The sequence below is a fragment of the Parasteatoda tepidariorum genome, chromosome 5 (assembly GCF_043381705.1).
Source record: "Parasteatoda tepidariorum isolate YZ-2023 chromosome 5, CAS_Ptep_4.0, whole genome shotgun sequence".
Classification (NCBI taxonomy): Eukaryota; Metazoa; Arthropoda; class Arachnida; order Araneae; family Theridiidae; genus Parasteatoda; species Parasteatoda tepidariorum.
Window position 1 is genome coordinate 29557582 of NC_092208.1, and position 27698 is coordinate 29585279.

Below are 27698 nucleotides of genomic sequence, written 5' to 3' on the forward strand. Positions count from 1 at the left end.
TCAGAAAGTTAAAAAGATTTATTAGGAATCTTCAAGCGTACAGGGAGTACCAGCCTTTCGACTTGAAACTGATCTCTTATTTAGCTAAATGACGGAACAGAAAATGAAGAATTAGAACATTCTAGAAACTTCTAGAAGATACAGAAATAATAAATAAAAGTTTATATCCCATTTACATTTTCGGCAAGCTTTGAGGATCGAACTCGGTATCTCTTTCTCGCCAGGGAAATGAGTTTAACCATTCGGTTTCCCAGACGCACGTCAATGTACGTATATGAATGTTAAATATTTAGGTTTCATTCCTTCAAGAAGTACAAAGGGGAAAATGGTTTATGTCAATGAAAACTGATTATGAGAAACATAAATTTCAAGTTGTGAAAATTTTCAGGAGCAAGCATATGATTGAAAACGCAAATATAAAAATATATGACTGTCACAAACATTTATTTACGCCACCTTAAAAACAAAATTTAAAATTTTTAATGCCGATAAAATATAAAATTTTGACATAGGGTCAGGACCATTTTTTCTTCAAAATTTCAATCCAATCAATACTTTCTGACTAGTCTTCCAAACGTGTCCTTCATTCGTCTACGCTTGGGGTGGAGTCGTTTTTCTCCAACACGGCTCATCTTCACTGCGCAATTACTCGCCGGAAAAAATTATTTTCCATATTACTGATTTAAGAAAACGTATTAATCCTTAACGTGTACAAGATGGCGATCCAATCATCAACAGGAATTCCTCGACCACATTACTATCCTTCTCTGGCCTGCTCAATCCCTAGATCTGTCACCGAACGAGCATATCTGTAACAACTTGGAACCGCAAGTCAAACAGAATCCGAGTTCAGTTGATTTAGTCGACTGTTACAGCAACTGTGGAACGAGATGCTGTAGCACAGCATAAGGGACTTTCTGTTTCACATCCTGCATTCGCGCTGAAGCGGTCCAAGAAGATACTGAAACCTCCATTCATTTGGGTTTTTTCCTGTAATAAATGAACATTTTGCTTTAATGTTTTAATAACTTACTTACGTTAATTTTTTATAACGTTCTTACGTTCATAAAATTTCGTTTCATTCTGACAACTCTTTCCAAGTGTGCTAGTTTTCATGACATTGAGTGCATTTTATAATCGAAACATTGTACGAGTATACTGATCTGATATTCACATACAAAAATTAATTTTTGCAAGTATTTCTGATAAGAAAACCTAAGTTAGATGGCTTCGTTAGAACAATTTAAAAGCTTTATAATTATTTAATAACTTTCCAATAATTATTTAATAGCAGTTTAATAATTTTGAATTAAGTGTTTTTTAGCTCATTCATTTTTGTTTTAGACATAACATTAACGATTGAGTTTTTAAAATGGTTATTAATAATAAAACCTATTTTTGTACTTATTTTATATTAATTGTCTTATCCACTATTCGGAAATATAAGCACTATTTGTACGAAAAAGAATCCCATTAAAAACCCTTAAAAACAATTTTTTCTTTATGTTTTTGTAGTTTTATAGTATGTTTTTATGGATAGTAGCATGCATATAGTTTTTTTTCTTCTGAGACACGATTCACACAAGTTTGTCTACCCCTGCTTCAAATCATTCATTTGAAACATTTTTTTAACCGTAAACATTTTTTTTAATGATATTTAATCTACATTACAAAACTTGTCAATCAGTTATAATATGCATTAAAGCTACATATTATTATGCTTCATTTTAAATACCTACCGGCAGATACTGCGATTTAATGGCATATGTGACGCGTATCATATTTAACGGTAATTCAAAACGTTACTCTTTCTGAGATATGGTGCGGGCAGTTGCCTATGGTAAACACCCGCATTTATTTTGATTGGCGTGTTTTACCACAAGGTTATTTAAGAAACTTACTACCATTTTTCTTTTGATAATGAAGACAAAGAACTCTACAAAATGAATTTATATTTATTCCCATTTAAAAAGAGTGTTTTTTTGTTTTGACTTGTTTTAGCTTGAATACAGACCAGCATCCTATCTAGTAATCATTGGTAACCCCAGTAATCATTTAACAAACACTGTGATTATAACTGGCAAATAGTTTACTTGTCTATCTGATTATTACCATATATTTCTAAAAAAGATGATTCACTTATCTAATTGTAAAGTAACGGCAACATTGCTCATGACAAAACTGTTATTCTTTCACAAAAAAAAGAAAAATGTATAAAATTAAAATTTTGAGTATACGTGACTCAAAAATATTAAGAGGAATCAAAAAAAAAATATTGTTAAATTTTTAGAAAAATTAAACTCCGAACTGTAATACTTTTAGTTGCATATTGCAAATTTAAAAATCGGTTTAAAATGTTATTTTATTTTAATGTGTTTTCCTGTAAACTGATTGAACAGCATTTATTGAAGTGTTTCGCATCCAACGCAATTATAGTAGAATTTTCTTGTGTGCTTTTTTGCCCTTTCATTAAACATATATTTAGTAATACTATCTGATAAGGTGAAAATTTAGCAGTTTTTTCATCTCTGTTTTTCTTCCCCCAACCACACTATAATTATCTTAAATTTGATAACTGTTCTTCCTAAATAAGTTGAAATTTAACGTAATTTCTTTTCTTTCAAATTTCATAGCACCCAATTATTACAAAATTATTTTAAAGACGATAAGATTACTACCACGAAAAAATTTAACGTAGTTTTTTTTTCTTGTACACAGTTATTATACAACTGTCTCAAAAAATTACAATAGTTTTTCCGAAATGCATGAAAATTTGGTAAAGTTTTTTTTCTCATTTTCTTGCACCTAATTTAAGAGTAGCGCAACAATTTTGTAGCAGTAATAAACTTATTTCCATAGTATCTAAAATAAAAAGGCACATTTTTGGTGCAGTTTTAATAAACACAAAATCTCCTCATAAAATATCTCGAACCTGCACAAATCACCATAATACTAGTACAGCATATTACCAAACATAATTAAGCGCTATTGGCGTCAATATTTGTAGAGCAGTTTTTTCGGAGGAGATTCTCTTAAATAAAATAGTACCATTTATCCTTCAATTTGCCTCTATCTGCTTCAATCCCGATATATATTTTCACTTTGAATTGAATGAGACCAGTTTCAAGATAGTTGGAAAATCGTTATAAAAGAGCTTATAATGAAAGTTATAAGGGTTTTATATACATGTAGCTTACTTTTTCTTCAATTATCGCCAAAAATATTTGAGCATCAATGCCATTTAAAATGGTATGAATTTTTAACTTGTCTTGTAAACGAATTAGTGCTATTACTCTATTAATTTGTCTTTTATTACTATAGTTTTTTTTCATACTAATTAGAACCTAATATAAAAACTGATTAAGGATCACTGGTGATTTTTTATGTTCTATTAAACGAATTAGTGCAATTTTTCAATTAATTTGTATTGCTTTTTTTAACTATAACTTATTCTTTAATTCATTTAATGATTATTAACAAAATTACTAAGCATCATTAAAAGCAAAAATGGCTTGGCGATATTTTACTTTTCTCTTAAATGAATTATTATTATTTCTCTATTAATTTCGCCCTATAGCAAAAAGCTTTTTTTTAACTTCAAGTGCTTCTTGTTACCAAATTAAAAAAACATTATCTGTTTCAATAATTATATGACGATTTTTACGGCTCTTTTAAATGAATTAGTACTATTTCGCCATTAATTTTGCCTTTCAGAGCATATTTTTCGTTTAAATTACTGTTAATTTTAAATTATTTGATTATATTAAAACACGATTTAAATGCATTTCTATAAACAAAATTAACACACGGATACTAATATGGAAACGTAGTTTGCCTATACTACCACGTTCATGTTTTTCATTGAGTTTATCTGACATAGTGAATGAAAAATAATTAAATGTCGAAGAACATGCACTAAACTCTTGTGACCCAAATTCTAACGAACAGCACTGATGCCAACTTAAAACAAAACAGAATCGCATGCTATTTCGCTTTTATCAATGGTGATTTCTAAGCCAATATATAGATTTCGTCTTTCCAAACATCTCTACTAAATAATCGCATTGAAATTTTTGAACTATTTTTAGGATGAGGGTCTAAAATAACCCATTTCCCTTACAGTTCAAATTTCAAGAAACTACTGTATAAATAGTTCTGGAGTTAAATCACACACGCGCGCAGACAAACTCCTAATTTTATAATTAAAGATAAAATGTGTGATTTTTGAAAGGCACCTACAAAGACACTTATAACTTTATTACTATTAATCCGCTCGACTCTATTTTTATACTTTAAAGATTAAATAAATTAAGTCTTTAAAATTAAAAAAAAATTAATTAAAAATGTAATCGTGAATTGTACTTCACATGTTTACATAGGCTCTAGACAGCAAAGTAAGAAGCGTAATATGTCATGCCAAAAATAATACTTTTTTTTCTTAAAAAATCATGCAACTTTTAAACTGTCATTCGATTCAACGCACAAAAGAAAATTGGAAACAATGTTTCACTCAATTGGAAACAATGTTTCACTTGTTCAAATAGAAATATCAGATGCGAAAACAGGAACAAGCGCAAATTTATACTTTTTGCATAAAAACCTCCTTTCAACTTCCAAACCATTCGTTTGATCGTCTTGGAATCGGTCTCATTCAATTCCCGGTGAAAAATTCGTTGGAAACAATGCTTCACTTTCCTGTGAGGACAAAAGTCTATTCTCCCCTCAAATCACCCCCATTTTCCTCAAAAAAAGGGGGAAGCGTACAGATGAGAGCAAGGAATCTTTTAGATGTTATTTATAATAACACAACAAAGCTTATCTAAACACAACAAAGTTCTTGTCAAAAGAAATATCGTAGGTATTCATTTTTTTGAAGAAACCCCATTTTATTTTCTATAATAGCTGGACTATTATATTTACTTTTAGAATAAAGCTTTTAAGTCAGTTTTAACAAATCTAGAAAATTTAGTTGTCATCAAACAACTCTATTTGTTATATTAATTCTCTTAAAAATAGCTTTTGGTGTTATTAATATTTTCTCCGATTTTTATCAACTTTCATATCTATCTATATTATATAAAACGGTAATACGTACGTATGTATGTATCAATAAAACCGATGATATTTCTTTTCTCGCGCTGGCAACAGTTTTCATTTTTAATTGATTGGATTCGGCGCGCAAGAGCACGTAGTGAGCAGCAACCAGATAACAATAACCAGAGTGAGCATTATCAGGTTGTTCAATTCAGATTCATGCACTAAAAACAAGACAATATTTAATTTAAACTCAATTAGGAATTAATTAATTAATTGAAGTGAGAATGCTTTAAAAGGCCGCTGTTGAATTGATATTTTTCTACTGGGAGCTACCTATACGTCTAAAAAACGTTTAAGTGTTTGTATTGAATGCATTGAATTTTTTTTATATTTCGCGTTTATTTACGCATTGAATTTTCACGCTTTAAAATGCAGAATATTAGTGAAGCAATATTTGATAATTTATTTTGCTAATATGTTTCTTATTTAGCTAATGTTTTGATTTTTTCACCATGTACAATCTAAATAGCTAATATACTTTTTTAAAAGCCAATAAGAACATTGGTAGAATTCTTCTACATAAGTACAATACTGTGTCTTTGATGATAAAATACTATGTCTTTGATGATAATATATTATGTCTTTGTGCTATAACATTGTGGTCATTGGCGAGCGAGCGCAGCCAGTCATGGTTCACGGCGTGAACCACATAGGATTGTGTAGCAATTCTCGGGGGTTGGCGAGCGTTAGCGAGCAGGGGGCGGAGCCTCCTAGTAATTTAAGAATTTTCAGTAAAAAAAAAATTAAAACTGTCTGTTATGAACGTGACACAACAAAAGCTACGCCTATAATATGCAGTTTTTAATTTTTAAAACAATTTACATTTCTAAAAATCAGCACAAATTGGCGTAAGTGCTAATAACATCAACGATTATTTAAAAGAAATCAGTCAACTAACTTGATTATTTTAAACTGATTTATTTGCTTTTAATCTCAATATTTCATAATATTCTATAATAATCTCAATGCTCTATAATTGCTCAATGAAAAAAAATGAATGATTCAAAATACTATCCCAACAAAATTTCGAACTAAATATGTGAAACCATCGCTGTTATTATATAATAAAACATTTTGTTACTTACATTCAAATATTTTTTTTTTTTTTGAGTTTGATATTGCAATCTTTTTGTCGTCATGGAAAAAAAAATATCACTTAGTTTACGCAATACATACAACAGTGCCAATACGTCAATATGGCTAACATTTCGTGCGAGTAAGCTATGGCGTCACAGTTTCTAATAATTACCCGTTTCCTCTTTAGGAGACACCGCTTGCATCATCACATCAATAATAAAAAAAATAAGTAAAATAAAGGTCAATAAAAATCCATGGAGACACTATGTTTTCTATACCCTGAAGGAAGGTTATAAAAAACCGCTATAACATCCAAGGGAATAATTAAAGAAACAAAAGCTTTCTTGTGATTTATCCATCAGATTCCATTAGGCCACCATCTGCCTTGGGTACAAGCCGGCAATTAGAAGTCAAGTTATAGTACCTAAGGTAAACATTAAATTCGGTGCCATACTTCGAGCATCATGCATAAATACATGATTAAAGGCATATTGAGTATGGATTACGATTTACCGAATGCATATGTATGGGGAGTGGATGTGTATGTTCGAAGAATGGGAGGACACTGTCGGCAATTTCTTTTTTGATCAAGATGGCAATAAGGTCTTGTCTTGCAAGTCTGTGGTGAGGCTATAAGGAAGGTGACAAGCCCTCGTTGTGCTTTTTTTATTATTATTATTCTTGACTTTGTCCTGCCAAAGTGGGGTGTGGTGGTATTACCGAACTGCGATGAGGCTTTTAGAAATGTTGATTTGGGACTTTATGACCGTTGGCTCATACTGTTGTTTTTCATTTTGCTGTTGCGACATATTGACCTTGAATGAATGTTTGTGAATCAATTCTTAAGTTTTGTTGACGGGAGTAATAGTTATGGGACGATCAGAGAGCTAAGTTCTAGATCGCATTCATTCTGGAGTATGACGTAGTTTTGATAATTATTGTGAATATCAGATGCCCGCACGCATAAATCAAGGTCTTTACTTGAATACGGTAGAAGGTGAATGTGATGAGGATTGATTGAGAAGTAAAGAATCATCTGCTCGCTAAATATATACTTGGATTTATTTATAAATGTATAAACATAAAAAAAACAGATAACTCATGTCATGTTTTGGTCAAATTTATTGATTAGATGAGAAATTTCGAGATTTTCTCTCACAAAATAACATTTTGATTTAAACTTATAATTAAGTATTACGAAATGTAGTGAAAGAGAAAATTGTTTTCATAACCGCATGTTTTAATAGAAAACAAAGAGATTCATAATAAAAAAAAGTAACTCATAGTAAAAAAAAAGGATTTTATAAAATATAAACTATACTTCAATTTTTAAAATGATCACTTGTCAAATTATTAATTTTACATATTTCGTTAAGTTTATGAAATTTCAAGTTATTTATAGTAAGTTATTTCAGTAAATAAGTTATTGAAGTGATTCAAGCTATTGATAAGTAAAGACTGAAAGTAAATATTGATGTTGTATTAATAAAGAATTTCTAATTTTTATTTTCTATATCGGTAAGTATAAATTAAACCTATAGTGTTTTTAACAGGAATCACGAAACGTTGTATAATCAAAGAATGTCTTAGCCTCAATACAATTTATGCTAATAAGCTTAAATGAATGATAATAAATAAACGGTTTATAACCATAGCTATATGTTTTAATATTTCTTCTCTAACTAGTTTTCGGCTATTATATCAATGAACATTTTTTAAATTGTTAAAGATAAACAAATTTTGCTTTAATCTTTAAAAAAAACATCATTAGTTTTTAGTATTTAAACACATCTATGTTGAACTCTGCATGAAAAATTTACTGAATAACTTTTAGTTACGTAAAAATAGATTATGGAAAAATATATTATTTTCCACAATTCATTTTTTTCTTAAGTCTATTTTTTCTTATATTTTTACTGGCTTTCAAATTCAAAATTTGGCAAAATTAATTCTAATGTTTAAAATTATCTTAGCATGAAACCTTCGATTTTATTGTTCAAATTCTAAAATACGTTTCAAAACACTTGAAAATAAATTATAAGCATATAAAATTAATAATATTTCCCCAACCTCAATGGTATAAATTGAAAATGAAATTAGCTAACTAGGTACCTAAAATAATTGCATTCATTGAATTAAATTTTAATTTAAATATATGTCTGAGCTATCTTTTTAAGATTTATTTATTGTTGACAGAAGCAAAAAAATCAAGGTTATAAAATTCATTATTTAAATTTTATAAAAAAAAACTTGCTAGAAAACCGCTGTTTCATGAACCAGTTTTCCTTTTCATTAACGATCTTATAATTCTAACAACTAGATATCTCTTTGATAATAAGATAATAAGGAAATATATAGTTTCGTTCTGATACACTGATAGAAATCTCTCAGAAAAAATGGTAAAATAACAATTTATTTCATTGTTATTTCACCGTATTCAAGCAAACAGTCAAATAACCATAAATAAGACCGTATTCAAACTGTTAACTGTGAGATAAAAAGGTAACTAACTGCTTTCATCTAATATGGTTAAACAATAATAGAGTCACCTAATAACTAAACCTACCTAATAAAGTCACTTAGTTACACGCAGATGGGTACACATTATAGCTATAACTGTAAGAACTGATCTGCTAATACCATAACCGAAAGAACGGGGTTTGAGTCCCAACGTTGACCCTGCAATATTTCTTCCATTCCCTTTCATGCACATGAGAAGTTTCCAGTGTCTTGCCCTCCCCAATTTGTGATCTTGGTCGGCTCAAATACGATACTCTCATTCACGCATAACTGACAGCACCAGAAAGCTGCTAAACTATCTCCAATGTTCAGTTAACTCTCTTTTTAATGGTTTTAAAACCATGCTGGTTGTAAATGGTAAAAAAAACCGTTACAGTTTTGCATTCATAATTTTATATTCGTAGTAGTTGTAAATGGTTTAAAAATCGTAAAAGTAAAAATGTTCTGTTAAAGGACAGATTGCTGCCAGTTATTTTGCTATAATTTTAGAGTTAAATTCTGGCAGTGCATGCCAGATAATAATAACATTTAATCAGTGTAATATCTTTCAAGTACTGCTTTCAAGAAAAGGATGTTGTCCGAAAACTTTATCCAAAATTTATCTTGTTCTTTATGATCTTATCTAATACATTGTGCCATAGTAGTTCAGTGGTCAGAGCAACGGATTTCAGTCCGTAAGGACTGAATTTCTATCCTTGAAGCCCTTAAAGCTCACCAAGCAAGTGCAATATATGTGCTCATAAAATCTGTGGAATCAAAGCTCCTGTGGTTGCTCAGCAGTACCATGAGTACAGGGTCTGGCGAAAATTTCCTTCCCCTTCTCATCTACTTCTAAATTGTATAAGTGGCCTCAGGGATGAGTAGAGCTGCCATCGATCTAAAGGATTTTGACTTTTTCCATTGCGGTATATTCTCTGGTCAAACAAAAGGCACTCATTCCTTACCTTAGGCGAGATTGGCTGGTCCAAGTGTCATTAGAAATAACAACTTCTACTTCAAATTTACGAGATTTCAGGGTTTAAGAAACGTGTACTCTCCTTATAGATAAGTCTCTCATCACTGGTAAAAAACTAGATTTACGAAAAAAGTGAAGTAAAACATAAAACATTATTAAAAAATCTATGCATAAAACGGAGGCAGAAGACAAATCATGGTTTAGATTTCCGGATAGTTGTTCATTTTATTCTTCAACTTTCCCCAAGCGGATTTTTTTTTCCTTATTGTATTCCTCGTGTAACTCAAAATATGAGCTGCTCTTTTTAAAAGATCTTCTTCAAAACTTAGTCTGCACCGATATTTTAAGTCAAGTTTAAACTGATTTTTGAAACACATTTCATTTTAAGCATTAAGAAGAAAAACTGCTTATAGTTTAAACGAAAGATTTTGAATTATTTTTAATATTTGAGTCTGTGTAATTTTCAAATTCTCTCAGCAGATAAATTTAAGAAAAAAATATAAGCCAACAGAGTCCTTTTTAATAACCTATGGCGTGTTGAACTTCATACGCTAATCTTCCTCAGAAGATAATGTCCTTCATCGATTTCAATCTAAACGTGCTTGTGTTTCTGCTTTAGGCAACGGAAGTTGCCAGGTTTGCAAAGCTTCTCTTTTCATTATTTTTGCCTAATCCAAACATGCAACCTTTCTTTACTCGTTGAAAAAGATCCATTCTTGATTTCACATTCGCCACCTCATGATCGAGTATTTCAGAACATCTGCCGGCATTATAAAAGAACCATTACTTATATTTTAAACCTCCCTGTCCACAATTTTATTTCTTTTAGTCTTTACATTGTGCAGGAATATGTTCTAAAGATATGCTTTTATAGCCCCGCTTGTTATTTTCATGGCAAAAGTCGATCCAATTATCCATAAAACAATGAGAGTCTATTTTTTAGAATATCAATGGAGTATTTAGTTCCCCCAGAGCCGTAAATATTGGATTAGATCATCAAATGCGGGATCCGGTATTAACTGACTGGCCTTGAAATTACTGCATGCAATTATTATTTTTTTTTTATGTTGATGAAAGGATTAAGAGTTTTGCTGCATTTATTTGTACCTTGCTTATAGTTTTATAAAGTATTTAGTAAAATAATTAAACAATTGCGTAGTAAAAACTAGCATATAAATTTTATTAGAAATGTTATGATCTATTTATGACCAATCAAACAAGCAATTATTAGGTACTGATAGATTATTAAAATACAATTAAGATCACTGTCTATAAATAGTTGCGAATAAAAAACTTAAATTAAAATGAAGAAAATAATTTCAAAAGTTTCAAAAAGAAATAACATCAATGCAATATATTTGGTAAAAAGTTCAGAATTATGGAATATCATTGTAGTATAGTTTTGCTCTGCGTCATCCTAAAAGTAAAATAAAGAAATAAATAAAATGTATACAAGTTTTTTTAATTTTCTGTTTTTTTTTACATATTTATATGCTGAACAAGGAATTCCGTCTTGAGCTAAAAAATGATTTAGTCTGAAACTTGACAATTTTAGAATAATAACTGAAAGAGACATTTTAAACATCATATATTTTATGAAAGATTTTATTTCTTTGTTGTCAATTAATTTTGAGGGCGATGGTTTAATTCCCTTAGGTTAGTCAATATTAGATAAGATAAAATTATCAAATGCCATCCCCCGTACAATTGTCTGTTTTTGAAACTACTGCGTTTCTTGACAAACAAGTGTTGTAGTAATCACTTTTAAGGATAAGTCACAATATGTAATAGAATTGTTATTATAACAAGTTTGTTGCCTTAAGAAAATGTTTATATTCAATGATAATTAAAATGTCTGAGTACCGCAGTGGACAGATCGTTAAGATGCCGTTCCCAGCAGATCACCGAAGTCAAGAATCACTGACTGCGGTCAATGTGCAGGTGGGTGACCACTTGGATTTGTCTGCGTAGAGACCGATGGTGTGCTGTTAAACTGTTCTACCGTTAAACTATTCCTCGTTAAACTGTTCTACCGTAAAGTGCTCGACTTCAAGTGCAGATCGCCGGGCTACCAAAGAGGGGGTGCCATCCGTTCTGCAGAGGATCAAAATTGTGATGGCGTCTCTTCGGATCATCCTCAGGGACGTTTCCCAGACCGTTGCCAATAGCCCATTCCCATTATATAGCTCTATTGCGATGTAAATGGACTACAACAAAAACAATAAAATGTCTTAAAGATAAAAAAAAACACTTATTTGCATTTTTATTTTTATTTTGAAGTGAAAAGACGAAGTTTCCATTAAATTAAATTAAATTATCAAATGCAAACTCAGGTTGAAACTTTCTGCATGTGAAATTACCGCTTTTCTTTACAAGCAAATGACGTAGAAATCTGTTCTAACGACAAATGACAATAGATGATTGAATTGTCCTTATACAAGTCTATTTCTATAAAAAAATCTTAAATTTAAAGATAAAATAACAATTAAAATATCTAAAAATGAAACAGTTGCACCCTTTCCCTTTATTTTGAGTGAATTGCATGATAGGCTCTTTCGCCAACGGATAAGATAAAGGCTTCTTCTATGCTTAAAATGATTAGCCAACAGTATGAGAGGCAGAAATTCTTTATCCTTAAGTTCTGGCTTAAATACATGGCTTTAATTTTGAGTATTGGGCAACTAATAAGAGTTTTTTAGCAAGATATTTTGGAACTAAGCAAAGATAGCTTTTTCCAATTCTTTCGCGTTTCCTTACATTTGTAAAAAGTATTTTCCTTTATTAAGGATGCCTCTTTGAATGTATCATCATATAAGCATCTTATATTCATTATTATATAAACAACGTTGGTTTATAAAATCCATATTTTTTCTATTATATACTTTTGGAAATATAATTCGAATTAAGTTTTTAAATACTTTTTAACTGCTAGAGCTTTCCATTTTATTTCCATTGTACTGTGTTCACCTCTATGCATTAGACGCAACAAGCATTAAAACTCTAACTACATAGTAGCAATAATTTGCTAAATCGAAGCAAATTTTAGTAAAAAGTAAGAAAGATATGAAATGAAGTGACCCATCGTATAGCAGCTTAACATGACGTACCCAGTTTTTTACATCAATGGTAACACTGATTGTTTTCTGTTTTTTTTTCCAATAGGTTACTTGAATTACAGACCAATTTTCAAGCAACCTATGTAAGTAACATCTCACAGTATCTTTAACCGGCTTAAATAACCTATGTTCCAAGTACCTTATGTGCGGCGACTGCGTACTCTTTTCATTAGTACACTGTCAACAAGAGTAGCATGGTAGAGATGTGGTTTAAAAAAAGGTAATTTCTATTAATATGTGCAACAGAATTCCGAAAAACATAATTTTTTCTGCGAAGAGGAACTAATTTTAAGCACTGGCAGCCCACACATGAATGCTTTCAAACATAAAATATGCAAGGAGGAAGTAAAATGATATAATGCTCGTTTTCCCGTTTCTGTATTAATGTCTGAAATAAATAGAAATGTCTTTCATTTTAATGAAAATGTCGCATAATATTGATAACTAAAACAAAAGAAAAACGTATTTCCCACAGAACAAATTTGTAGCAATAGTAACAAAAATAAAAAAAGGATAAGGGCTCTAAACTTACATATATGCTGCACATATTTTATAGAATATTCTTAATATTTATCTATTTATAGTAATTGAAACAAGTAATCATAAGGAATTAATAGATAATAGGAATAAAATTAAATTTATTATTTAATTAAACTCATACACATAAGAATATCTTTTACTATTATTTTTGAAAATTTTAAACTATTGAACATATTTAAATGCGTTTAAAGCAGAATCATATATAATTTAACAAGTAAAAATATATTTATTAACCTTTAAATTTTAACAGAAAATAACTTCAACACATAATTCCATTTCAATATTTAATAATGATATTTTGTTTTTATGTAGTTTAAGGTAGAATAAGTGTTATGTCTCAAATTTGAAGATGATTTTTGGAAACATGGTAGTTTTAAAATCATCGAAATATAAACTACTAGCCATTAAAACTGCTACACCAGGAAAGTTATACGGAACTTTTGGTAAAATTGCATGACATTTATTTGTAGACATATTGCATGTAGATGTTTGAAGGATATGCAAACGAATTTATTTTCTGCACGTTCATGCAAAGCAGGTGGTGATCAGAATAAAAACTGAGATTTGTAGAAATTTCATCATACTCAATTTAAATTTGAACGCTATTTTTCATTAAAAAAAGCTGCTGTAATGCCTCGTGATAGGAAGAGAATGGCCTTCAAGAATATGTCTGATATTTTCTGAGGATAGATTATAGCTTAGTGGGCGTGCACCTTATAGTACCTCAATATAACTGCTCAAGTCGATCGAGATCCCTTAACTGCCCTTAATGCCTCCAAAACATTGAATCTAAGAGTTCAAAAAGGACATATGGAACATCGTTTTAGATTTCATCGGTTACCCACTACCAACAGACAAGAATCAAACCTCTTATGCACATTGCCACAGGAGGTCACATATCGAACCATGAGTCGAGATATTGAGTCGTTTGCAAGAAAACATGTTTCTTTCCGAACAATTCTATGCCATTTGCAGCAATATGGACAACCAATGAAGCAATGACATCCTTTACACGTGACTCCACGTCACAGATATTAGTGCACTTTCAATGGTGTGGTTAACGAATAAACTGCACACACAACTGGCGGTAAATCATCTTTGCACATGAATACCGATTTTATATACAATATCATGTGGGCTACAAATGTGCTTGTGAGATATAGTAAAAAAAGTTCGTAATTAGCGTGAATTCGACATTATTGTACAGACACATCAGCTGCAATGATGGTGAATTGATAAATCGACCACCTCTTATTTCCATTCCTGGCACTTTGCAAACAAACCGTTACATTTTAAGCGTATTAAGGTCATTGCTCAGCCCTTTCTTCAACCCCCCCCCCTCTCTCTCTATTTTTTAGCAGGGAAATCCAGGACTGCATATTGAATGTATTTGTATCGTTTTGAAGAAATCTAACTCCAATTTTCGCCACCAGGAGGGGCTGTAGAGGTTTTCCTTGCGTAATTAACAACAATTTTACTAAATATAGACCCTACTTTTATGACTGCAGCTATTTGCCCTTCAGAAACTGTTGGAGTGACAATGAACTTTAATGACCACAGTGTATTTGTTTAACAAATTTTCTTATACAACTCCATTATACAACTTTTTTTAAAGCCTTTGAAAAGTACAGTAATATGATTCTTTCGTGTTAAATTTGTTACTTAAGATTGAAACCACTGTTTGTAAAGGTATATCATTCTACAAAATAATTTGAATTTCAAAAATAACTAACGTCAAGGTGTTAAATGTTTAATCAATACATATTTCTTCTATTTAAAGCTGAATAGCCTTAAGAAATCATGTTTTTGTTTATGCCTTATGTCGATAAATTGAAACTATGCGAAACAAAAGTTCTTATCAAAATAGGCAAAAAAAAAAGCATTACAATTTACAACATATTATCCCTTTTTATAACTTAAAATTTATAACATATAATTTATAACATATATATGCATAGTTGTTTACTGTTTAGGTTGAATATGATTAAACATTATTCCCAGACTTTTCTAGCAGTGTTTAAATTATGTTTACAATTTAGTATGAATCTCATTAATATAGATATGCGTAGAATTTTCTATGTTTAAATCGACGAGGAATGCTGAATATGCTACTATCATTTGGTCAATAATCCTCAATAGAGAAGACCTTCAAGTTAATCCTTATCTAAAGGACTTTTAAAGGAATAACTGCTTACCTCTAAGGACCGATATAATCATTTCCTTAATCACACATCTTTAAATCTCTTTAAATTCTCCATCCAGCTGAGTTCTAAATGTCACAAAGAAGATTTAAAATAAACTAGAAATTACCAGCACATTAAAGTGTGCAATATTACGAAAATAATTTCAAAAAATATTCAGACCAATGTTATGCTTGGGTGGTTATTTTGATTGTATATTTGTTAAATGCTTTTTTTTTAAAAAAAAGTTCATAAATAGGTGGAAATATATATTTATTCCCAAGGATAAATATTTTTGATAGCTTCATTTTATTCTCATTATAAAATACATAAAAAAGATCAGAGTATATGACGTAAAATGCATAAATTATCCACAAATGAGGACTATTTTTAATATTATAAATCATTAACAATATACAATAAATGATCACTGTTATAATATAATAACAAATGCATTTTACTACTAATAACATCAATGGGTAAGCAACTAATAATGGGTAGGTATTTTGATTGTATATTTGATAAATGTTTTTTTTCTTTTGAAAGAGTTCATAAATGGGTGAAAAAATATTTTTATTCTCATGAATATAAAATGTGGATAAGTTTCATTTTATTTTCATTATAAACTATATAAAATTTCAAATAGTCAGTTCAAAATTTTGGCTATCTCAAAAGCTCAAAGTATACGACAAAAATGCGTAAATTATCTAAATTTATGACTAATTTTAATATTATACATCATGAACAATATACAATAAATAATCTTTGCTATAATATATTAACCAAAATATTTTACTTCTAATTACATAGTAACCAATAATAATTAATTTCTTATAATAAAATTAACAAATTAATAATTACTAATAGAATGAAAATAATAAAAACTGTATTAAAAATAGTAAATTTTTGCTTTGCATTTCAGCAAATGAAATCTTCCGATGGAAGAAACTTTTGCAGACAATCTTAGCCTGCAACAGGCAGTGGAGCTACAGACAAAGAAGAACACCGTCCTAGTGCTAAAAAAAGATGCTTTTAAATTATTCTTGAAATAATAAATTGAAAATAATAATTGAAAATAATTATTTAAAAAGTAATTGATATTAATTATAACAAGCATTTTATATGAGGGAGTTTTTTTTTCCCTTGAAAAAAATAAATTTATTACATTTTTCGTTGTGCTGTGTTATATGAAAAGCATTAAAAAAATTTAAAATCTTCGAACTATTAATTTTATTTTACTTTGAGAATTGATTTTTTAATTTTTGATTTCGAGTTGAAAAATGTTTGCTTTAAAATATTTAAAATTACTTAAAATAAAATGATTAGTATATAAATTTGATTTAATGATTTAATATTGGATTTTAAAAGAACGAGAATTCAAATAGTGTATTTCCATATATTATTTAATATATATATATATATTTAAATTATTGTTGTATTATTTTATGTATATATTATATTAAAAAAATATTATGCAGTAAAAACAGAGAAAACATATAAAATAATATATGTAAAATATGCATAATGCGATCTTTATGTAATTAAAACAATATAAACAGTTTTTGAAATTTCTATATTGTTTTAAAGTTTGGAAAAGATTATGAAATATAATCATAAAGAAATAAAGCGTGCAAATTATTCTTTTCCCTAAAAGTTAAATGCAGGAGACAAAATGGTACAAAGTCATGAGCAGAACTGTAAAACGATCAGAAGAGCTGTTTTTCTCTTGCTCGAATTTCATTTCTAAATATTAAAAACTTTATGTATTTTTTTTTATCAATTTTTATATCATATTATTGGTTATTAATATATTCTATATGTTAAAATATATTATTAGTAGATTATAATATTTTGTATTATTGATTAAGTATATTTATAACTCGCCTTTGTGCCTCTATAACTCCATTTTGAGAAAATTAATCCAATTCATAAAACTATTTAAATGGTCATACTGACCTTTACACTGACTAAAACTGACCTTTTAAAAACTACTTATGATATCACTTTGAAATTTTTTGGATATTTGAGATTATATCAGTTGTATAATGTTTTAGCGTTAACAGAAATACTTTTTAGAGTTATGAAAACTTTTTGCTCAAAAATGATGAAACTTTTTAAAAAAAGTAAAAGTTCTCAGATCATAAAATTTAAAAAAAAACTTCTGCTAAAGTTATGTATTAACAGTTATCAGAGTGTAAATATGTATAGGTAAATATTTTGTGGAAAAAAAAACCGAAGCAATTATCTTGTTTTGATGCTGAGAAAAGGTAAATTGAAAAAAGGTCAGTTTTACCATTATTGGTATATGCCCTACCAAAAAAAAAAAAATTTAAAAAAAACAGTCTACAATTTTTTTTAATGGTCTGTTCCTACTTTATTATTAGAATAATAATAAAAAATTTATAATAATAATAAAAATAATAAATAATTATAAAAAATTAAAAAATCGTTCCGGACCCTCTTAATTTAATGAAATAATGGGTGAAAATATTTTATAAATGGGGATTGATTGAATGATTAATTTATTACCTATAGTAATTATTTAATTTGTTACTAACTATACTACTAGTAACTAACTAAGTAACTAACTATACTTATAATTACTACTAGTAATTATTTAATTTATTACCTATAAATTCATCAATTAAATATAGTATAACTTTGTTTTTATTTTTATTTAAAAAAAAATTTGAACTCAATATTCCGCATCCTCAGTTACTTTTCGTCTCACAATCGTTCAGATCAAATCTTTTCACTCAGCGGTCAGAGGTACGAACAGATGAAACAAAATATAAATTAAATAACCGCACGGAAAAAATAAGGGAAAAAAATGAAAATAAAAATAATAAATAAATAAATGACCGGCTACTGAGCAATCGATATGGGATAGACAAAGACAGACCAACGAGATCCACCCGTCCCGCCTCTTCGGTCAACTTCGCTTGATGTGCAGCGCCTCCTGGTGGACAGGAAAATGCCGGCACCTGTTGAGCAAGGTGTTGCTGAACGATAGACATAGAGTTTGAGAACAAGAAGGGAGGGGTGGAGGTAACTAAAAAAATAATAAATAAAAAATAGAATGAAGAGAAACAGTTTGGGATGTGCCCCTGAGAGTACTTCTCCTAGTCTTCAGATAGAACTTTAATGAAGGATTGAAGAACACGTGTTTTGTTCTTCTCTTGGTCGGTCTTATGTAACTAAATCGAATTTATCGAACACTATATGGTAATTTGATTTAATAAGTGTCGAATATTAAATAGTTATTAACTAATATATTATAAATATAATAAATCATTTATATTCCAGAAATATTTTTTGGAATAAAGTCAATTCCATTTGTGAATAGTTTTTGACTGTGGATTATTATTATCGTTTTACCATGAAATAATTTTTTTTATAACAGACACATATTTTTATAATACTGGGAACTGTAATAAGACATTATTTTTTCATATAAATAATCATTGATGATGTGATTTTTGAATGGACTTACTTCAATATGGTGCCTTATTAATCTCTATCAGTATATTTTCCATCAAAATGATATTTTTCTGAGGACTTCCATATACAATTAGTAAACTTATGTTTGGGAAGAAAAAACTCTTTTGAATAGAATCTAGTCTTACAATTGGTGACTAAGTCAAGGAAATAAAGGAGATAATCATGGAAACATGTGTTTTGATACCAACAGAACTGTCTCTGGTGCTAACTACTTCACCATCATCCAAAAAATCATATACTGGAGCATCTGTTTGGAGCAATCAGCGCATCCCAAGAGGCTCAAGATTTCTTCCTTTCCAGGGTACAGTTAGACTTGACAAGCTAGACATCTATTCAAACCTCGAAGATAATGACGTAAGTAATATTTATGCTTTTAATATCTTTAAAAATGGTGGGATTTTTTTTTTACATTATGTTTGTGTTTAATGCATCAGAATTTGTTTTTATTTTCGAAGTTTAATAAAAGCCTATTTAAATTGAATTTAAATATTATTTATGAAATAAAATTTTTTTAAATATATTTTAGGGTTTTGAAAAAAATTCATGCCATTTAAATTAATATTATTATGTCGTTGTAATTTACTTTGCGAAATTTCATTTTCACTACTGAAGCCATGAAACTGTTCGATTCATTAAATATATTACTTTTGAAAATTTACTTAAAATTATTGCAACCTGCGCAGAGGAATAGTGAGGGTATTTTAAAGAGATTTTTCCAGGGATTCTTTTTTATTTGAATGATTCCTTTTATTTAAATATTGTCGTGAATTTGCCAACTGAAATAGAGATATTGTCGCGAATTTTCAAACTGAGATGTTTGTTTTCAAACAAAAGTATTAATATAAGTTCCATATAATGGGAAAAAGTATCATTTATTAGATATATGAATTTTCCTTTTTGAATATTGTTTATTCAGAATAATACGATATTCTTTAATATGTGAAAATGAATGTTTTGGCATGCAAATAAACTATTTCAAAATAGTTCAAAGCAATTTACCGATTGTGATAAAAAAATAAAAATAACTTAAATAGAATTATGAAGAAAAAAAAAGAAAATTATAGTTGAGCTATTTCAAAGAAATCATTAAAAAAGAATAAATTGCTGTATTCCTGTTACTGCTGATAGACATAATTTTATTATTTGAGTATAAACTGACTCAAAAATTATTTGCATTTTTCTCTTTCAAACAAATTATAAAAGTAACTTATCCAATGATTTATAAGACAATAGTAAATTTAAAATTATGTCAGATTTCCTTATAATTCGCATCATTTTAAGTTTAAAAACTTATTTAATGATATAAAAGAAAATAAAAATATTGCTATTATTTATCTAAAAAAATTGTCGGTGAGTTTTGTTCATTTTGTTCAAAAAAATTTCTTTTCTTTAAATATTTTTCTTCAATCATTTTATTATACCACAAACTTTTAAACACAAAACTTTCGCCGGTTATTTTACGAAGAGTATTACAATATTTACAGACAAATCAAAAACTGTTTCACAAGTACGAAACTTTTAAGCACCCGATATAAGAAACACAATTAATCTATGAAAGTGTAATTTATAGGGAAATTATTAAGAAAAAATAATTGACTTTGCTTATTCTATCCTAATACTTTAATAAACTTTAATTGCTCACTACAAATCAATAAAACACTACAAATTTTTAAAAAAAACATAAAATTAAATAGAGTATAATTTTTATAGCAAAGAAAATGTTAATAGAATTTTCTTTCCATAAATGCGTATTTCGTACAAGATAAGTACAAACCTTATTTCATTGTTTCTAGAAATTTCTTCAAAAAATAATAATATAATTTTAACAATAAAAAAAGAATTTCAGCATGCCTTTCTATGCAGCTGATAATCTTTTATGAATAAAGTATGATACCATCATAGTACTTTTATTTATTTCCAAATGAAAACTATCTTAATTAATTTTAGTACTGTAAATTACAATGATATATAAGTATTCGAAGTATTAGTAGAGTATTTATGATATATAAATAGTGTAAAATGATAGTAAATAACAGTTATTAAAAAATTAATGTTAAATATAATTGGATAATATATTATAAATAATTATCTTTTTTAACGTCACGATAATCTTAGTTAAAAGTTTGTTCTTAAAATTTATCTTAAATAGCATATTTTTTATGAAGTACAACGATAGAGCAGAGATTATCAGTGTCAAAAGAGCTGTTGAATACGATAATATTGTGTACATTTTCGATGACTATAGAATAGTAAATACTACAGAGATCTATAAAGAAGAAATACGATTTTTCCCAATCATTATAGCAACAGTTATGGAATACAATGATTTCAAGAAAACTTTTAATAATGATATTATCGTATGCATGCTAGTTTTACTGAAAGTATTTTTCAATTATAACTAACTGTGTTACACAATATATAGACAATATACATATCATTACACAATATATAGGCAATATAGAATTTTAAGAAAATGCAAAAATATGACAGTATATAATAAAATATCAATATTTTACTACGCATCACCATTTTAAAATTATTAAATTGCATAACACTAGTTACAAGAATAATTAAAAACCCTGAGTTATTTTCTCTTCCTAAATTTTACTGCGTAGGTAATAAAAGACAAATTATTCAATAATAATAATGTATTCATGTGTCAACTAATTACTATTCTGTTTACTCAAGTCTTTTTGCTCATAATAAACAACGTTTTGATAGAATAAACGGATATCAAGCAGTTTTTCAAGCCCACTATCAGATAAGTTTATTATTATCAAGTGAAAATTTAAAAATTTTTATAGAAACAACTAACGCCACGCCTAAAATATTCCATGCTCGTGCCAGGAATAAAACCATAACGTTTAATCAGGAGAACCATTTCAATATTTCACAATTTATATTGACAGATTATATTATTTTGCTTCATTTTGACCTTACCTTTACAAGTGAAAACTATCTAACTTTTACCTATAACAAGATCATTTCACATTAAACTAGTTATAACTAGAACTCTTATTTAATTATCTAGCCTTGACAGTGCAGAATGGTATAAATAAAAACAATCAAAATCAGTATCTATGTTGATAACGCCTATTTATTAAAACAAACACTAGCTCTATTTGCCTAAAGTTATATAATCGTTTAATAGTTAAATAGATGTTGAGCCTGTGCTGATAGTTTTGTCATTATTTGAAGTGAATACATTTTTGTAATAAATAATTAATTTAAATGAAGAACTTGGAGTTTATTGATTGAGGATGTTAACGCTTTTGAAGAGTTTAAATTGTAAGAATTCAACTCAAAGAAAATATTTAAATTTATGTTTTTTTTTTTTCATTTACTGACGTTTTATTAGTCATTCTGGTGCGAAATATATAGCCGAACGGAATTACATTGTCGCAAGCAGATACTTGTGAAACCTGAACCAAATGATCGACAAAGATAACTAGAAATAAAAAATAAAATAACAGCAATAGATTTTGCTGATCTTGACCTAAAAGGCAACGTTGAATTTAATTTTAATAACAGAACTAAGCGTTAAATTTGTAATCTTGTTAATAACTGAAGCTGCTTAGAGTCGAAAAACAAATTTCAAATATGAAGCATTTAATTTTTCAATGTATTTTTACTAACTGTTAAGACATTCATGACTGTACTCCAGCTTTTTAAAGATTTATTTAAAATGAAATCTCTTGCATTTTCTAATTAGACTATAATTATGAATTTGTAATTAGCATCAGCTATATAAAATTATTTGCTTTTTTCTAATATGTAAGATATAATTCATGGTTTTATATCCAGGCATCAGCTTCCTAATCACACTAGTATTTAGTGTGATTAGGAAGTGCACAAACTAATATAATAACTAGTTCATATCAGACTAGTGATATATTTATATAAAACTAGTGTCGCGTTATTGAAGTTAGTTAATAAAATTAAAAATATTTAATAAAATTGTTATTTCAAAATGTTAAAAAAGTTACGAAAGTGTATTTCTATTTTCTTAAAAGTATGAAAAAATTATCTTTTTAATTTTCCGCAACTTTCGTTTACATTGTACTTCAATATTGCGAAGAACACTATTTAACGCAAACAATTTTATGAATATTTGTGGCAATCTCCTAATTTCTGTATATAAACTTTGGTCTTCAGAGTTGATGTTAGAATCTAACCTTGTTTTGATCTTAACAAGTTTTAGAAGCAGGCACCTTTTAAACTAGCATTTTAAACTCAGTACGTAGTTTGCGCAAAATTTGAAAAATACTTTTAATATAATTTTGTTAGAAAATATGGGTGCTGATTTTTATTTTGCGTATTAAGTAATAACAAATACCCTCATTTCTGCATTTCTTTTAAACAGAATGACTTTTTTTAAAAAAAAAAATATTAATTGGCTTTGTGTTTTAAGCTAAGATGCCACATTGGTTAAGGCTCCTAGTTGTCATTGTGTTAGATGACAGCTTAGTGCCTTAACCAACATGCCAACGCAGTTACAGCACTGTCTTAACAGTAGGCTTCAGATCGATGTATACCAGCTTATCTGGGGAATTAGGTTGGCTGGTGCGCAATGCTTATAATATTTCACTATCATGTCATTTATTTTAAATTAAGGAGTCTTAACCTCCAAATTTGCCTTTTTCTCATCTAGCGTACATTAAATATAGTTTGCAATTTTCTAATATTGCCCTCATTTAATATAATTTGCAGTTTTTAATATAGCGTAAATTTAATATAATTTGCATTTTTCTAATTTAGAGTACATTTAATATAGTTTTCATTTTTTAATTTTGGAAGATTTAATATTGTTTGCATTTTTCTAATCAGTCGTTCTTTTCAAATAGTTTTCATTTTTTAATCCAGCGTATATTTCGTATGGTTCGCATTTTTCTAATATAGCGTACATTTGCTATATAGTTTGCATTTTACTAATGCAGCTTACATTTAATATAGTTTACAGTGATTTTAGTAAAGTTTCCATCATAAAGGCTGATACATAGGTTCTGTTAGTTTTTCTTTACATGCAAATTTAATAATTGAAAGGCTCACTTTAACAAACTGCTTTATCCAAAATAAAAGCAGACTTATAGTTTCATTTTTTTTCCTTGTCATTCTTCCAAAACAAGTTTTCAACATTTTTGCGCTTTTCCAAATATATTATTACCATATACATAAAAATGTCATTTGATAACAAAATTTTTTAAGAAATTATTTAAACTATTATTCCTTTTGATGTTGCCGAGCTATAAAAATGAAATATTTTAAAATTCTTTTGAATTCCGAAAGGAAGAGTGACACGACCCCCTCAGATTTTTAACCCAGGTGGTCGTGATCTATGGTAAAAAAAAAAGTGAATTATGGATTTTTCTCCATTATTGATAATCTAAAGATGATATTCGTCATGCAAAGTCGGCATGGTGTCTCGCGTGAGCGCAATATATTTAAAAGGATGAAGTCTCAGACTTAAAATCTTGAAGAAAATATTCGAACATATTTTTCTTCTTTAAAATGTAATTTTGTTCTTTTTTTTAAATATTGCTAGACTTTTTCATTCTTGAGTCAAAACGAATAGTACATACACACAGAAATAAAATTCTGGTGAAATTACAATTCTGTATGGTAATGATATCTCTAATAAATAAAAATAGTAAAAAATAAATAAAAAATTAAAAAAAACATAATTTTGGTTAATAAAACCAGAATATATGGTGTTTAAACCATTTAATTGGTATATTTTCCGTTGCTGTGCTAAAGTTTTACCGGAAATTTTAGCTATCAAAATTTTATTTCTCATTCCAATTACAATTACACAAATTCAGTAAAAAATACCAAACTGACAACTATATTTAACGAAAAATTGGTTTTCGTGCCATGCTCTAAGGTATGGTGGTAAAACTACCAGAATTTAACACATTTACACACATCAGATTTTACCACTCATTAAAAAACCATATTTTATTGCTAATTTTATCAAACTCATTACCAAAGTGCCTCGGTAAAGTATACCGATTTTTTGACGTTCCCATAGAACCAGAAATACGGTAAATTTTACCTTATTCTAATAGTTTTGACTATATTTTTCCTCTCAGCATCAAAAGTACAGCATCAAAATATGTGCTATATTAATTATGCGCTACATTAAATAAAGAAACTTTATGCATAAAACAATATTTTATGCTTAAATAACTAATAATACTATTATATCATAAAGAGTTTAAAAACATTCGAACACTTTCTTACCTTTTATAATCTAACACTTCAATCTAAATCAAGCTTCAATCTAAAGTCATGAAGTACTTGCACTGTGCGCATTCTGTACTCAAAACAATTTTATTCAATTTTGTCACTTTTAGAGATAAACATAATTTAAATAATCAGTTTATAAATAATAGTATTTTTATTAATCTTGAAAAGAGGGATTATATTAGAAAAATATCCCTCGTAGTATTTAAAAAAAATCTAAGTACTAGGTGAAATAAAACGTTTCGAAATATAACATGAAAGTAAAAAGTATAAAGTAAGAATGAAAGATAATTTTTGAATTTTGTGTGATGTTGTTTCACGTTATTTTATAGAATCTATTTCTTTAGTTGATTTAAACTGAAATTCAAGAAAAGCAATATTTCTCAGTTTTACACCGAGCCAGAAACAATTGACTTATTACATTTCAACAAAGTTCCAATGCGTATATAGTTTTGAAAATTTTAAAAAAAAAGTACTAATAAAAGAAATTTCACCACTAATGCTTAGCTGTGCATTATTTCCTTCGATTTATGAATCCAAACTGAAAAATGCATGAATATATCTACATACATAAAATTCCTTCTCTTATAAAACAAGATAAAGCTGTTTTCTGTTTATTAAGTCTGAAATAAAATTGATACAGTTTGCACAAACAAAAAACTTTACATCACTTTATAAAAGCTAGAAATTAAATACTGACGCAAATTTTTCTTAAAAGTTTTCCTTAATTGTGGTTCTTGAACAAAGTAATCGTAATAACTATGCTATTATGACAGACAGAAAATAAGTAAATATATATTTTAAATACATTAAACAATCTACTTAGCTATCGTTTACACCTTTAATGATGACAATATTGTATAAAATCATAATTAAAGCTAATATTTGTCAATAATTAATACTATTTATTTGCTGATAAAATGTAATTAATGTGTTTAAACGGCTTTCTGTTTTACTGCTTAACCTTATTCCACATGAAAGTGGTTTGCCTTTCTGAGTCTGCTAGCTTTAGTGACGCCGACGAAGAATAACTGATAACTTAATAAGTGATAAAAAGGGAAAATATTATGTTTTTTATCTTTTTTTTCTGAAATATTTATTTTCTTTTCGAACACAAACTAATTAATCGTCTTTATTTTATTACAGAATGGAAGGGGTGGTATATATAAATAAAAATTAATAACAAAATACATTTTGGTTTCTAAATTTTGCCTTAAACATTTATATCACGTTCATTATCATCGTTAACATTATTCCACAGTTAGAAATTTCACAGTAAAAATATTAGGGGGACTGGAAAGTAATGTCGTTTCGGTGCAGTCTATATTTGTTATCAAGATTTTATTTTTAATCAACAAAGCATTCAACCTAGTTAGCAAAAGCCTTTCAATGCCAGATCGAAAATCAATCAAAATAGATCGAAAAAAATAAATTGTCATTTAAGACTAACGAATATTTATTGCACCGAAACGACATTACTTTTCGGTCCACTTAATAGTTAAATACCGATTTATTTAATTGTTATCTTTAAATATTAAACCAAAAGAGTCAATTTAACATAAGAAAGATGATGTTTAAACTGTTAAGTGTGGAAAAAAATTTGGATTGTTTTCTTACCTTATATGGATTAATAACCAGAATTCTATTCACGCCAACTAATAAAGCTATTTTCTTCCATGCGTTTGGGTACATACTGTCGCATAGAAGGTATTTGGTCCATCTCATAATCGATTGTACAGGGGTTCAAATCCCAGTGTGGATACATCAATATTTCTTCTATTCCATCAATACATAAAGAGTTTCCAGTAACGATTGGTGACCCTAGACTATTAGAATATGAAATTATTATTTACGCATAAATGCACAGCACACACAGAGCTCTAAAATCCATTTAAGTGTTATTTTTACGGTTTAGAAACTATGCCAGGTACAAAATGATTACAAAACTGTATAGTTTTGTATTCACGGTCTTATGACCTCACCATTTCTAAACGATTTCAAAACCATAAATTTAATTAAAGTTCCTAATCATGAAATTTTTGGCAAATCGGATGAGCGTATTGCTGCTGGTTACGTTACCGTAATTTCAGAAAGAAAATAATGACAGTGTGTTATTCCTTAACTTTTATTTGCTTTCCTATTAGAATTTTACTAAAAATATTATGATTCAATAGTAAGGGATTAAATTAAATATTAAAATATAATGCATTGAGATCGTTCCTAGTAATAATAACTTAAAATAAAACGGATACAAAAAAGGAGAGAATGACTCTTATTGAATATCACATTGATAGCGCAGGTCTTATTGCTTAGTTGAAATAACAAATAGTGCCCCGTTTCAAAAGTTTCATTTCAGAGAGAATTATTGCATACATATATTTTTGAGTTGTGGGAATACGTTTAGTTAGCTAAAAAGATTACTAGCATTTTATTTATCTTTATTAAAATTGAAAGTATTTTTTCCACCTT

At 28.3% G+C, this 27698-nt stretch overlaps 1 protein-coding gene and 1 long non-coding RNA gene across 2 annotated transcripts in view; one reads left to right on the forward strand and one right to left on the reverse strand.

The window, feature by feature from the left end:
• LOC139425690 (uncharacterized) lies at nt 1–27050 on the reverse strand. The gene is made up of 2 exons (XR_011636839.1): nt 26847–27050; nt 1–990 (listed from the first exon to the last, which is right to left on the reverse strand). It is a non-coding gene; the product is annotated as an uncharacterized lncRNA (long non-coding RNA).
• LOC107443645 (zinc finger protein 672) overlaps nt 18443–27698 on the forward strand; it is a 91618-nt gene continuing 82362 nt past the window's right edge. Inside the window, exon 1 of the mRNA XM_021146422.3 lies at nt 18443–19340. Coding sequence (XP_021002081.1) covers nt 19149–19340 — 192 coding nt within the window. The 5' untranslated portion in view covers nt 18443–19148. The remainder of the gene's footprint in view (nt 19341–27698) is intronic.